Below are 15,517 nucleotides of genomic sequence, written 5' to 3'. Positions count from 1 at the left end.
CCTCTTTCCCCTTCCTCTCCCTCCCACCCAGCTCATGAATAAATGTGTGCTGGCTTCCACTGACCGATAGAAGCTGTTGTGAAGCGTCTCACAGGTCCAGGATGCCCTTCCCCACCCTCTCCACGACGGACCAGTTGCACGCAGAGTTCATATTCTGTTCGAGGTTCCAAATGGTTGAGTGTAACAATCTCATTTGTCACTGAGAAGAGAAAAAGTCCAGTAAACTTAAGTTGGCATTCTCTTACATTCCTTAAGCCGGGGTTGTTGTTATTGTGATGGGAGCTAATTTTAGGTTTTCAAAACAATGTCTTAGTGAAGCAGAGAGGCAATTCCATCTTCAAGGCCTCATCCTTCCTAATATGAGGAAAATTAGGCTTTTGAAATGTTTCCAGGTTACAATGTACACATTCAAGTGTGTATTTCTGTGCCACTTACACATTTCTGCCCTGGTGCTTTTGTCTTTTCATTTGTAGAATAAAACCTCACAAATCTTCTACTATATGGAATACCAGATTTGGGGAATACTCAATTAGAATAAAATAATTTAATTGCTACTGTTTTCAAGTATGTTCACTGATTGCAATCAAGCTATCGAGAAAAAGATGCTCAGGAGGTTTGCTCAAAATGACCAGATAACTGATTTGTAATGGTCATACTATCACAATGGAGCATTCTGAAGTCCTTGACAATAGTACCCATAAACAAATGGTATCTGCCTCTTTTCTCTTTACCTATTTGCTTTAGTCAGCCTCTGTTTCTCAATGGATATTGCAAAGATAAATTTCTGCCTTACCATATGATAAATTCCTACTTGGTAAGAAAAAAACTGGGATGTGTTTAACAGTTCTTAGAAGACCACTTTGTCAATGTCCACTTGTAGAAAAAGGTGATGCATTATTACCACCATATGACAGCAAAAGACGTAGCCACTAATGTTGGAAACAGCAATTCAGCAAATCAGCCTGACATCCCTGGAATTCTGAATTTTGATAGAATCTACAATAGTACATGAAGGACTCAGTAATAATACCATTTTATCCGGTCTACCCGGGTCAGCTAGTGTTATTCAGCCCAAAACCCTCCTCCTCTTCTCTTTTTTTTTTTGGAGTTTCCTTAATTACCTCCATATAGTGAATAGAGGGTCATTTTAAGGAAATCATAGGCATAGTAAGACAAAGGTATGGGTGGAGGAGGACATGCTGCCTACAAGCATGATAGTGGCAGGTCTTTTCATAGGATGGTCCAATGGAAGCAGCATGGTCACTGATAATGCTGCCTTTGCTTTTTAAAATTGTGATTTTACATTATCATGCAACAAATGTAATTTGTGTTTCAAAATAAATTCAACTGTTTTCATGAACTTTTGGCATTTTGTCACATTTGGTTCAATTATTTTTTTCTTTCAGGAAGTTAGGGGAGGGGCCTGTAGCTCTCTTTGCCTGTCCTTGTCCTCCCCGCAGCCCGTTCCAGTCTGCCACAGCCCAAACTTTGCAGGTTCAAATTCCTTTAAAAATTTCTCTGTGTTAAGAGTCTGCAGGACAGGGCAAGACATGAAATGAGAAAAGGAATAAGCAACTCAATACAGCAGCAACAATCACCCCCAGGATTTAGGCAGATTAAGCCTCTCTGCCCTTCATAGCAGGCTCTGGACTTTCCTGCTACCATATGCATGGTGTAAACAAGTGTCTTTCACGATGACCAGGCAAGACAGAATAACTAAAAACAGGACTGGAGATCCAGAAAGAAATATTGATATAGATATAACTCATGGTGTGAGCTGGTTCTGTGTTCCAGGGCACACAGTGACTTCCAGAAAGTTAGCCCCAGAGCTCAGAGGCCCCCTGCACTCTCTCTTGAATACTCTGAAATGGAATCCTCTACAACAGCCACCACCTTGGGGTAGAGGATTGAGGCAGGGAGAAGGGAATTTCTAGATTTGGAGAAAAATATTTCTTCTGGTGCCACATCCCCAGCTGGCATCTATCCTGTCCAAAGCTTACCTTGAATATGTCGCCAAGCCTCATAGTGATTAACTGGTTTGTATAGAAGCTTCTTGGATTTGATTGGTCCATCCCCAAAGTAAGGCTCAGAGCTGATGTTGATGACAGCAAAGTTATGTCCAGTGTCAATCACGTTTGGGGCATTCAGGGGCTTTGGAAGAACTAAATACAATTTCAGAAGACAAATTAGTCTTTCGGCTTTGAGGTTTGATTGTTCTTAGGTAGAGGTAAAAGATGTGTTTTACATGTCCGACAAAGTCCTCTTAAAGTTTTCTGCCCAGACTCAGGGAGATCACCTGCTCTCTAAGCTCTCTGCTTTGCTTTTGCTTCCCCAACCCATTATCCTCAAAGTGCTTCCTTAAAATAAATGTGCCCCTTTACTCAAGACCCTTCAATGGATTCTTATCACATGTAGGATAAAACCAAAAATTCATACCATGACTAGCCAGGCCTTGAGCGATTGAGCCCCTGCCCACTCTCCAGCCTCCTCTTCCCCTCACCTAGTAACCTCCAATCCCACTGACCTTTCCCTTCATCCAACTAACAAAGCATGAACCTCCTTTCCTTAGATTCTTTGTAGATGCTACTCTCCTGCAAGGAATGCTTTACCTCCCATTATTCTCCCAGTTAATTCTTAGCTCTGATGTGCATATTTCACAGGCGGCTATCATAGAACCTGAATTAAGGTATTGTATGCTTCCACAGAACCTCTACTTTTCCTTCATGGCGATTTTTAGAGTTTATTACTCTTTGTAGTATGATTATTTGATTATTTGATATTGGTCTTCTAGATCATCATTCATATTCTCTCTCTCTCTCTCTATATATATATAGAGAGAGAGAGGTATATATCTCTTTCAGCCAAACAACACAAATTTATTATAGTTCTAGAAGTCAGAAGTCAGACATGGGTCTCGCTGTGCTAAAATTAAGGCGTTAGGAAGGTTGTGTTCCTTTCTGGAGGCTTAGAAGATAATCTGTTTCCTTGTTCTTTCTAGCTTCTAGAGACTGCCTGCATTCCCTGGCTCAAGGCTCCTTCCTATGCCTTCAAAGTCAACAACATCAGGCCTCTCTGATCCTTCTTTGACCACCACGTCTCTGACTATTGTCAGGAAAGTTTCTCTACTTTTAATGACTCAAGGGATTGGAGTGGGTCCACTCAGATAATCTACAACAATCTCCCCGTCTCAAAGACCACGTATTCTCTTTTTTTTTTTTTTTTTTTTTTTTTGAGACGGAGTCTCGCTCTGCCACCCAGGCTGGAGTGCAGTGGCCGGATCTCAGCTCACTGCAAGCTCTGCCCCCTGGGTTTAGGCCATTCTCCTGCCTCAGCCTCCTAAGTAGCTGGGACTACAGGCGCCTGCCACCTCGCCTGGCTAGTTTTTTGTATTTTTTAGTAGAGACGGGGTTTCACCGTGTTAGCCAGGATGGTCTCAATCTCCTGACCTCGTGATCCGCCCGTCTCGGCCTCCCAAAGTGCTGGGATTACAGGCTTGAGCCACCGTGCCCAGCCAAAGACCACGTATTCTCAATGAGGATGACAGCGCCCCCAAAACAATGAAAATTGGTTCTTGGAGGATGCAAAAATTTTAGATACTACGATGGGTTGAAGCCTGCCAAAGAGCCATACATAGCACATAAAGAGATATAAAGTACATATGTGATAATAAAATTTTATGGTGATGAGGGAGAGTTCTGGAATAAAATTTCTAAAAGGGCTTAGTGGGATGATAATAAAAAGGTTATGAAGTATCACACCACACTCTAAATTCCATTAGGGCAAAGACCGTGTAGTTGGTTCACCAGCACCAACTAGGTGCTGAATTATTGTTTGTCAACTGAATTTCCAGTGAGCTCTGTAGTTCCCTTGGCCCAGCCTTCTTAGAAATGCATAACTGGTTTTGTTTTGCCTCCCCAAGAGTGTAATTATACAATGCAGAACCTTTCGGATTTCAGAGGACATTGCAACGTTCAGTAATTTTTCTTTTTCTTTCTGTCTCAATGCTTTGACTCACCTTCCTTAGAAATGACCTTCAAGTCTTTGCTCAAATATCTTCTGAGGAAGCCTTGACTACCCTATTTAAAATTACAGTCACCACTCCAGCCCTGCCCCAGCATTCTCTACCCCCATTTCTGCTTTGTCTCCAAGACACTCAGCATTTTAGTGAACTGTACATTTTACTTATTTATTTGCTCACTGTTTATCTCCCTGTGGGAATGTAAGCTCCACGATGAGTTTTTTTTCCCCTTGTATTATTCACTGCTCTATTCCCAGTGCCTAGAACAGGGGCTGAAACATAATAGGCCTAAAGTAAATTCTGTTGACTAAGTGACGACTTAGGAAGTTGTCCAAGGTCAGGATAATAAAGCCAGTAAGAAGCAGTATCCCCTAACTGGAGGCAGAACGTGCCAGCATTAAGTTAGATAAGTCTGAGTACGCATTTCACTTAGGCTGGAAAGGAGGGCAGTGCTGTGAGTACATTGGTTCAAGTAATGCTTTCCTTGTATGATAACATAAGGCCACCCCTTTCTTTAAACCAGCAGATGCACATTTTATTACAGCCATTAATGCCAGTCTGTAGTACTTTTACAAGGGCTTAAAAATCGCTACAAAGGCTTCCTCTTAGTAATATATCATTTTATTTTTTTGCCTTTTAATCATTTTTACTGAGATGGAACATACATATTGTAAAGTGCAAATATCTTAAGTGTATTTATCTCAAGGGACGTTACCTATGTGTACACCCATGTAACCACCACTCAGATTAAGATAGAGAATATTCCCAGCCCTCCAGAAGGCACCTGTGTGCCCTTTTCCAGTCAATATCCTCTACCCAGAGGTAGCTACTATTCTGACTTCTGTGACTGAAGATTAGTATTGCCTGTTCTTTAGCTTTATATAAATGGAATCATAAAGCATATACTTTCTTTCACTGGTAATCAGGTTGGAAAGATTCATCCATACTGTTGCAGAAATTAATTCTTTTTTATTACTCTTTAATATTCCTCTGCATGATTTTATGGGCTAAATTGTTTTCCCCCCAAATCACACGTTAAAGTTTTAACCCCTGGTACCTCAGGATGTAACCGTATCTGGAGATAAGGCCTTTAAAGAAGTAATTAGTTTAAAATAAGTTTATTAGGGTGTGCCATATACCAATATGACTGGTGTCCTTATAAGAAGATTAAATTAGGACACAGGTAGAAAGGGAAGACCCTGTCCCTGTGTCCCAATTTAATCTCCTTGTGAAGATATAGGGAGACAATGGCCATCTACAAGCCAAGGAGAGAAGCCGCAGAAGAAATAAACTCTGTTGATGCCTTGATCTTGGACCTTTAGTCTCCAGAATCATGAGAAAATAAATTCCTGTTGCTTAAGCCACCCAGCCTGTAGTACTTTGTTACAGCAGCCCTAGCAAACTAATACATACGAATATACTACAATTTGTGATTAGTGTATCCTTTCTAATGTTGATGGACATTTGAGTTAATTTCAGTTTGGGGCTACTATGAATACAACTGCTCTGAACATTCTTGAAGATGTCTTTTTTGAACATAATACAGCCATTCTTTTGAGCATATACCTAGGAGTGGAATTGCTGGTTCATAGGGTAAGTAAATGTTTAGGTTTAGTACATGTTGCCAGTTTTCCAAAGTAATTGTACCAATCTGTACACTGGTGTTAAAGCCTAGTATCTGTTTTTTTAAATACTATAATAAAAGATGCTGATTAAATTGATTACATTCCCTAATGGCTATTTACATTTTATGGCTGCCAGTCAATGTGACAGCAAAGAGACAGCAGTGACTTAGGACTGGAGACGCTTCTACACATTGATGTTGTGTGCTGTGTCTTTCACTACAAACTAAAAACTAGACCCAGTGACTCTTCTGTGTATTCACCACATGGTTTGTTTTGGATGTATGTCCATGGGTAGCAAACATTCCCAGAAGTTTAAAAGTAGGGTAATTTTTCTTGTCTGCATATCATTTCCTTTCTTCCAAGAACATGCAAGATGCAAGAAATGATTTTGATCATGTGAATGTTCTACCAAATAAAACAGATTTGGGCTTTTTCCTATAACCAAAAGTACTAATAAGAAGAAGGATTCTGAGATGGTTCATATGGATTCTCAGGGCACAGAATCCAAATCTATGAGGGTTGCATTTATGCTACTGTTGTTACTGGCCTTTAAAACATAGATTATGTTCTAAGTATTTACAGCATTTCATTTATGGTAGTTACCTCTGGGATCTCCCAAGTGATTACTAGTGAAGTAATGAAAGGGGGCCAAATACAAATCAACTTTGGTCACCTCACAGTCTCCCCCTCTGTTACACAAGAGACTCAGAAAGCAAAATGGGCCAGAAGAGACAGTGCTGGGTTTGGAGTCAGGAGATCCAGGTTTAATACTAAGATGTGTGCTTACAATCTCTGCTACTGTATAAATTGACCCTTTGTATCTGTGGGTTCACATCTGTGGATCAGCCAACCGTGGATCAAAAATATTCAGAAAAAAAATTGTGTCTGAACATGTAGACTTTTTCTTGTCATTATTCTCTAAACAATACAGGATAGCAACTATTTACAGAGCATTTACAATGTATAAGAAATTACAAGTAATCTTAGCCTAGTGCCTTTCCTAGAATATATGCCAGAGAGCTGTTAGGTATTCTTGCGGATTTAAAATTCCTTGCTGTAGCTATGTACACCAGCCAAGTTAACGTGGACTTACCTCCATGTTAGTTCTTCCACTCAAGCCACAAATCTGCATACAAACACTCACATTAATTTGAATTTTGAAATACTAATTTATAGCAGGAAAAATGCCCACAGCCCTGAATGTGAAAAGATATTCATGTTAATTATATAGCATAGGCTGGGCTTCTTATTAAGTGAGTAATCCTCAAAATAGGGATTCTCCAAACAATTCTCTACAATAATGAAAAGGAAGTCACAACGACAATGCTAACCTTCTTGTGAAATATAATCACTACCAGATAATGTTGTGCCAGACACAATTCCAAGTATTTTATGTGTTTAACAAGGCTTCACAATAACCCTAAGAGGTACCTAAATTATGCTTCATTTACAAATAGAGAGAGACTCAAAAAGGTAAGTTTATTTGGTCAAGGCCACCCACAAGATTATGAGCTGTTTGAGACAACATCAAACCCGGGGCTGTAGGACTCCACAGTGCATACTCTTAATCTCTTCACTCTGGTTTCATGCATATAATGTTTTAAAGGCTTTAGTATCCTGGAAATTACCTCCAAGGTATTTTAGTGGTCGCATACATTTCCGTCTAGAAGCAGCATCTTTTCCCAGCAATACAAAAACATAGTGCCTCAAGGATACAATCCCTTTTTCTGGAAAATGAACTTACCTTTAACAGAAATGTTGAAGGGCTTTTCCACCATCCCAGCCACTGTGTTCGCACTGCAGACCCAAACTCCTGAGTCAGGGGGGAGGATCCGGTGGATGGTGAATATGGCTACTGAGAAATGATCCGTATGGTTAAAGTCTTTTGGCTGGAAAGGTCAAATACAAAAAAATAAAAACTTCTAGGGAGGCATAAACACAAAGGTCCATAACACTGACCCCATCTCATTGTTTAATAAGAAGTTTCCTAGGAGAGATCAAGAAGCTAAATGTAATGCTAATATAATCATTGGCTTATTTCCAAAGCTATTGTAGTAGCCCTGAAAGTTTATTTTGGATTGATGCCCTGTCAGATCCTGCTGTTGTATTTGTGTGTTTGGGAGTGTGGGGTAAACACTTACAAGCAAGACGCCTGAAGCATGATTTCTTTTAAACTACTCCTTGTAAGATTTGTTCCTTTCCTATCTAATACAGAGATGGCTGTGTGGGAGGATAAAGTGACTTCCTAAGTGTTTGAGAGGCTATTAAGTGTGGAGTACTGGAAAAATCCAGGGTTCTGAAGACAGATGGACCTCTGCCATTTTTTTTTTTTACGAGATAACACAGTCTTGTTCTGTGGCTCAGGCTGGAGTGCAGTTGAGTGATCATAGCTCACTGCAGCCTCAAACTCCTGGCCTTAAGTGATCCCCCCACCTCACCCAAGTAGCTGGGACTACAGGTAAATGCCATGTCCAGCTAATTATTTTTTATTTTTTAAGAGATGGGGTCTTGCTATGTTGCCCAGGCTGGTCTCAAATTCCTGGCCTAAAGTGCTCCTCCCACCTCAGGCTCCCAAAACACTGGGATTACAGGCATGAGTCACCATATCTGGCTTCTTTGCCATTTTTGACCAACTCCTTAGTTACTTAACTTCACCCAGCCAGTTCCCACTTCTGAGAAAAAAAAAAAGAGAGAGACTCGGCAATGTTAAGTAAGAAGTTACATATAGTTATGGTCAACTTTACTACATAGTAGCCATTACTTTCATTAACTCATGAAAAAGCCAACAAGATTTTGGAAGCCATCAATTGGCTTCTTCTACCTGATGGGTTGTTTGAGTGGAATCAGGGACATTTGAAACGTGGACCCTGGTAATGGTACATTCTACATATTCTTCCCTCAGAAGGTCACTCATACTGCCTCTGGTCAAGCTGATTTGGGTCATCTTTGATAGAAAAATAGGATAATAGGTATTTCTAAATTTTTAAATAAAAAAAAAATACATCAATATCCTAAAGATCACTTTCAACATAAGAGAAATTTGGGGGGGCTCCCGTCTCTGCTGCATTTGGTATAGTTGGGAGAGAGACGAAAAGCATGTTCGAAAAGTAACTCGATCCTTTTAAACAAAAAAGAACTGCTGTGATATTACCTAACCATTGGTGAGCATCAGCAGTGAGGGCAAAGGGAAGAGGTGGGGAGAAACCCAAGGAATGCATTCAGACCTAAGGGATCCTGTGGATTGTAGTTTCAGAACTGGGGAACTCTCCTCTTCTATGCTTCCCTAATTGCTGCTCCAAAGAGCATAATAGGAGTACATCGGTCATCAAAACTCCATGTCCTGGTTGCACCTGGTAGCAAGTAAATCTGCTGATTCATGGGCTGCAACACCACCTTACTCTTCTGGATATGAGTAGTTAGAGATATGGGGACACTGTGAGAGCAAAGCTTTCCACAGACTGACACGTACTTCTCCCCATACCAGCTGGACAATTCTGCAGAATGTGTGCCATCCTTGGCACTGAGCTCTGTCAGTTCCACGGGGGGCATATTCCCAAACTTGCACTGCAGTACTGGCCAACAGAGGAAATCAGTGAGGCTACAGATGAGGCTGCAGTGAGTCAGTTCTGCCTCTCCAGGAATAGGGCATTTTATCAAAGCCAACAACATACTAGCCTAGGAGGATAAAAGCACTGAATGGTATCTGTCATTTAGCGGGGTGATTACTACACTGAAAGCATCTCATGGTTTAAGGAGGGCAGATTAAGAATGGCTCTTACATGGAGCACTGTCCCATCCGGCTTCACCAGGGTCATTTCTTCATTAGTAGGTAGCGGCCAGCCAGAAGCTTTGCAAATGGGATTAAATTTACCACTGTTTACTTCTATATGATCTGGCAAATCCACTATCTTTGGGGTCATCCTTGGTATGCCTGAAGGAAGAAAACAGCACTGTGAAATCTAATATTTAACAGAGCCAGCAGCAGTAGTAATAATAAAAATAGCTACTTTAGTAAGTCATGCACTGGGCAAGAATTTTGCAAATATTTTATTGTTTTATCATCACATAAGACACCTGTGATGTGAATGCTATTGTGATCTCCCATTTTATGGATGAGGAGACAGAGGCTCACAGCCCAGATTCAGACTCTCTTTATAAATCCAGAGTCCACACTCTTCACCACAAGGCTATCCTCCTTTCATGAAGCAGGGAGGAACAGTCTCAATATTAAAATTATCATGGCCATATCTCCCCTAGACTTTGCTGTTCAGTCCCCCTCTTTCATTTTACTGAATGATTACAAAAATACAACAAAAAAAACTAGTTCTTCTTCCACTCATCAGTTAACCCCATGGTATTGCTGATCAACAGCATTGTCCTCAGTTTAGGTATGTGAGAGGGTCTCATTCACTGGGAAGTCTGCAAATAGCAGATAAATAAGAGGAAAAGGTAAATAAAGTTGCTCACCAAAGAAGTACATCAAAGAAGTGGAATCTAACTTCCCCAAATCAGTATCTCCTCAACAGCCAAATCGAAAATGTTGCTGCCAATATTGAAAGAAGGAAAAATGTCTGTGGTGTCAATAAAGGTAATGGTGTCAGGATTTCTTGCCTAATATCTACATAGTAAAGAATGAATAACCCTGAAATACACCAATTTTATTCTGAACCATAGGGTCTTAGGGAACTGTGGACTATTTGTAATTGAATGTGAGACATGTTTGAAAATTGTCCAATACTCAGTAAGCAATGTAGGCGATAGAGGTGCCCTCAGAGCAGCAGTAACTACAGACTGTTCCTTATCTGTGGTGGGAAGAGGTGGGGTCAATAATGATATTTTATACTGATATCCTGCTTCTCAGGCCTAGAATGAAATGGGTAAAGGTGTGGAGGAGAAGGGAAAGAGGTCAATACATACAAGGTTATTCCTTGATATATCTGTAAACTTGGAAAGATTATGGAAAATGTGCCAAATTTTTCAGCCTAAGTAGCTATTTGAATAGGAATTGAAAAACATGTTTTGACACTTTTAAAGCATTTCTTTCCTTCATCGTCCCCTTGTATTTTCCAAAGTTGGGTGGAGGTGAAGGTGGATGTGCTGGGCTAACGTGGAATCTGGGAAGGGAGCTACTCTCTGAAAGCCCTAGTGACACCCTGGTTAACTTGTCTTAGATTCTCTCATCAGAATGCACTCCTGTTGCAGCATCAGCAGAAGGGAACAGACAGGAAGGAACAAAGTGCAAAATTCAAATCCTTAAACTTGTTAGTTGCCCACGTTCAGTATAATCCCTTAGTAGCCCCATGGCATTTCCTTCCCTTTCTAACCACTCCCTGATTCCTGCCCTGTAGTAAAGTCCAGGCTTGGCAAAAGAAGAAAAAATATAAAGTTTAAGGACTTTGAGAAAACACTTGCTGGCATCCCACCCCCAACTCCCAATATTTGTTCTGATTTCCAAAAGTAACAGAAAAAAAGACCGTAGCTGTATTATTATGAGTGTAGATTTCACTGGATATATGTTTATTTCAAAAGCATTTATATTTACATGATTGAAAAAGCAATATATATTTATTATTTAAGTTTGAAGATACATATGTCTGCTTCTTTTAATTTTAAAAAGTATATTCTAGGGCAGTGGATAGCAAACATTTTCTGTAAAGAGAGCAAATATAGTCAGCTTTGCAAGCCATGTTTTCTGCCGTTGTAGTACAAAAGCGGCCACAGACAACATACTATAAATGAACAGATGTGGCTGTGATCCAAAATTTTTTTCTTTATAATAACAGATGGTGAGAAATAAAAAGGAATGAAGTACTGATATATGCTACAACATAGATAAACCTCAAAAAAGGTGTGGCAAATGAAGCTAGTCACAAATGACAACATACTATACAATCTTGTTTATGGCATATAAAATGTCAAGAACAGGCCATCTACAGAGATGGAAGATACAGCTGACCCTTGAATAATAGAGGCTTGAACTGCACGGATCCACTGACATATGGATTTTTTTCAATAAATATATTGGAAAATTTTTTGGAGATTTAGGATAATTTGAAAAAACAAACTGTGTAGCCTAGAAATATCAAAAAATTAAGAAAAGGTATGTCATAAAGGCATAAAATATATAGAGATACTAGTCTATGTGCTAATTGACTATGTTATCGGTAAGGCTTCTCGTCAACAGTAGGCTATTAGTAGTTAAGTCTTTGGGGAGTCAAAAGTTCAATGTAGATTTGCTACTGTGAGGAGGGTCAGTACCCCTAGCCCCCATGTTGTTTAAGGTCAATTGCAAATTAACGGTTGTCAGAAACTAGGAGGACTGGAGAATGGAAGTTTCTGCTAATGGGTACAAGGCTTCTTTTGGTATGATGAAGGTGTTGTAAAATTAGATTATTGCAATGATTGCACAGCTCTGTAAATATGCTAAAAACCATTGAATTGTACATTTTTAAAATGTGAACATTATAATATAAAAATTGTATCTCTATAAAGTTGTTTAAAAAAAGACAGTGGGCTGGATTTAGTCTGTGGGTTAAAGTTTGCTGACTCCTGCTGGAAAGTAATTTCCGAACTCGAATTACATAAAATTTCATTTTGAGCATAATCTTTTCTATTTGTTTTATTCTTTTTATTGCTTTAAAAATATCCCCTGTCTAAATCCATCCCAAATTGCTCTTTCTCTGTTACGCATGTCCAGGGAAAAGGCTGGTCCTAAAGAAGGAAGCAGAAGAGGTAGAGCTCTCAGCTGGCCAGTCATCACTTAAGCTGCTACAAAGAGCACATGGTTTATGCCTAGTGCAAAGAGAAATAAAGCCTACTATTAGGGTCAGTAGAGAAGAATTAAAATGCTGTGCTTTAGAATTTAGGATAAATTATTCCCAACTTCTGGATGCAAACAAAAGAGGCTTGAGGATCTTAGGGTGCCGGCACAAGAATTATACCAGCAAAGCTCAGTTCAGACATGCTGAACATGGCCCTGACTACAGTGTTACCTTGCTTTACCTTCTCTCTCACACTGGAGTCCCTGCCGTCCTGGAGAGCAGAGACATCCTTGGAAGCGATCACATGTCTCCCCATTGCTGCAGCTGCACCTAAGCTTACAATCTGGCCCATAAAAACCATGGTGGCATGCTGTAAACAAAGACATCAAAAAACCAGTATTAATCCAGGGGAAGAGAGGAAACTAAGGCTGGAGGTGCTCAGTTTTACTTTTCTCTCTAAGTCATCAACTTTGTTGATTTGTGTAAGGTAGGGTATAATTTATCTGAATTACCAGGAATTTAAAAAGCTGGGGAGTTCTGCCTCCAAAAAAGTTGAATGAGCTCCTATCAGGCCAACTGTCCTGTAGATACAACTACATTTAGAAAATAACTTCCTGAAAGCACTTAAGAGTGGGATAGGAAGAAAAAAGACCTAGAAGATTCTGGAGGGGAATTGAAATTTGGAAGATGGGAATGATGTGTTTCCCAATTTTCAGCTTTTAGCCTAATTGTTAGGTACAGTTGACACCACGTATGGAAGCTAAAATTCAAAGAAAACCTGCAGTCTACTGGTCTGATGAATCAGAGGACAGAGTCAGGAAAACTACAGCCACTGGAAAGAGAGGGAAAACCCAGAGAGTCAGAGAAAAGTCCCAGGTCTTTGGCTGATCCTTGATCCATGCATGCTCAATACAGACTCAAAGCAGCCCAGCTAAAGATAAAAGAGCTAAACTGAGTTTGACCTGATTCCTAACAGTGAGTTTGAGGTTTGAATCCTACCAAGTTAATTGCCTGCTAAAACAAAACAATATCAACATTCCTGAAAGGAATAAATCATATTCCAGAGTCTCCACAATGTAACATTTTCAATGTTCAAGATACAATCCCAAGAAGAAATGGAGAAGTAAGGCCCATTTTTTAAGGGAAAAGAAAATCAACAGAGACCAACTGTGATGACTCAGATGTTGGAACAGACAAGAATTTTAAAACAATTATAATAACTATGCTCAGTGAGGTAAAAGAAGATACGTTCATAACAAATGAAGCAATGAGAAATTTCAGCAGGGAAATAGAAAGTATTTTTAAAAAGCAAAAAGAATTCTAAAACTGAAAAACACAATATTTGAAATCAAATAATCACTGTATGGACTTAGCAACAGAATGGAGATGACAAAAGAAAGAGTCAATAAACTTGAAGCAACATCAATAGATAGCCAATCTGAAGAAGAAAAGTAGGGAAAAGCTTGGAAAAAAATGATTATTAATCCTTAGGGACCCATAACACAAAACATCTAACACACATGTAATTGGAGGTCCAAGAAAGATCAGAAAGAAGGGGTTAGAAAAAATATTTGAAGAAATAATGGTTTAAATCATCCCAATTTGTTGAAATTTACACATTCAAAAATTTGTTAAGCCCTTAGCAGAATAAATATAAAGTAAACTATGCATAGGTACATCATAGTTAAACTGCTAAAAACTAAAAATCAAGATAATTTAAAATCTTAGTTTTTTAAGACTGTTTCTTTATAGTAGAATATTTAAGTCATTCAAATTATGTTTTGGTACTTGTAATAAGCTCCTGGGAGGACAGGGTAGAAGGATTATTTTCCCTTGGAGCTCACTAAACCTTCCAGGACAATTCTTAGAATTTGGTACATGGCAAATGGATTCTGTTAACTGAGTGTCCTTATTTTGGTCAACTGTAACATTACTAGAAGGCTTCTAACCAAAAATTAATGCAAAAGCTTGTCTTTTGGGGCACTGATGATTTGTTTTGGTTTTGTATTTTATTCACCCAGCTAAAATGCAGTCTTTTATTTTTAGTATCAATCACAACAAAGTTTTCTACAAATTCAATACAATCACTATCAAAATTGCAATGGAATTTTTCACAGAGATAGAAAAAACAATTCTAAAATTTATATTGAACCACAGAAGGCCTAGAATAGCCAAAGCAATATTGAGCAAGAAGAAAAATGCTAGAGACATCACATTACCTGATTTCAAAATATATTACAAAGCTATAGCAATAAAAACAGTATGGGACTGGCATAAAAACAGACATACAGACCAACGGAACAGAACTGACAGCCCAGAAATAAATGTACACATTTACAGTTAACAGATTCAACAAAAGTATGAAGAACACACAACAGGGATAGGATAATCTCTTCAATAAATGGTCCTGGGAAAACTAGATAACCACAAGCAGAAGAATAAAATTAGAACCTCATCTCATTATATTCAAAACTCAATACAAAATGGACTAAAGACACAACATAAGACCTGAAATTGTAAAACTACTAGAAGAAAACAGAGGGGAAAAGCTTCTTGATATTAATCTGGGCAATGATGTTTTTGGATATGACCTCAAAAGCACAGACAACAAAAGCACAAATAGACAAATGTGATTGCATCAAACTAACAAGCTTCTGCACAGCAAAGGGAACAATCAACGGAGGGAAGAAACAATGTATGGAACAAGAGACTGTATTTCCAAAGTATACACCTGATAAGAGGTTAATATCCAGAATATACAAGGAACTCAAACAACTTAATAGCAAGAAAACAACCTGATTGAAAAATGGACAAAGGACCTGAATAGACATCATCTTTTTTTGTTTGTTTTGTTTTTTGAGATGGAGTTTCACACTTGTTGCCCAGGCTGGAGTGCAATGGCATGACCTCGGCTCACTGCAACCTCCACCCCTAGGTTCAAGCAATTCTCCTGCCTCAGCCTCCCAAGTAGCTGGGATTAAAGGCATGCACCACCATGCCTGGCTAATTTTGTATTTTTAGTAGAGACGGGGTTTCTCATTGTTGGTCAGGCTGGTCTCGAACTCCCAACCTCAGGTGATCCACCTGCCTTGGCCTCCCAAAGTGCTGGGATT

At 39.2% G+C, this 15,517-nt stretch overlaps 1 protein-coding gene across 2 annotated transcripts in view; it reads right to left on the bottom strand.

The window, feature by feature from the left end:
• TEK (TEK receptor tyrosine kinase) overlaps positions 1–15,517 on the bottom strand; it is a 122,601-nt gene that overhangs the window by 35,107 nt on the left and 71,977 nt on the right. For both annotated transcript variants that reach the window (XM_003911626.5, XM_009188658.4), the window contains exons 7-11: positions 12,646–12,774; positions 9,423–9,574; positions 7,388–7,532; positions 2,001–2,162; positions 65–199 (exon numbers count right to left, since the gene is read on the bottom strand). In XM_003911626.5, coding sequence (XP_003911675.1) covers positions 65–199; positions 2,001–2,162; positions 7,388–7,532; positions 9,423–9,574; positions 12,646–12,774 — 723 coding nt within the window. The remainder of the gene's footprint in view (positions 1–64; positions 200–2,000; positions 2,163–7,387; positions 7,533–9,422; positions 9,575–12,645; positions 12,775–15,517) is intronic.

Source organism: Papio anubis, chromosome 13 (genome assembly GCF_008728515.1).
Source record: "Papio anubis isolate 15944 chromosome 13, Panubis1.0, whole genome shotgun sequence".
NCBI classification, from domain to species: Eukaryota; Metazoa; Chordata; class Mammalia; order Primates; family Cercopithecidae; genus Papio; species Papio anubis.
Note: the sequence above shows the minus strand (reverse complement) of the source record. Positions and strands in the feature narration are given on the sequence as shown.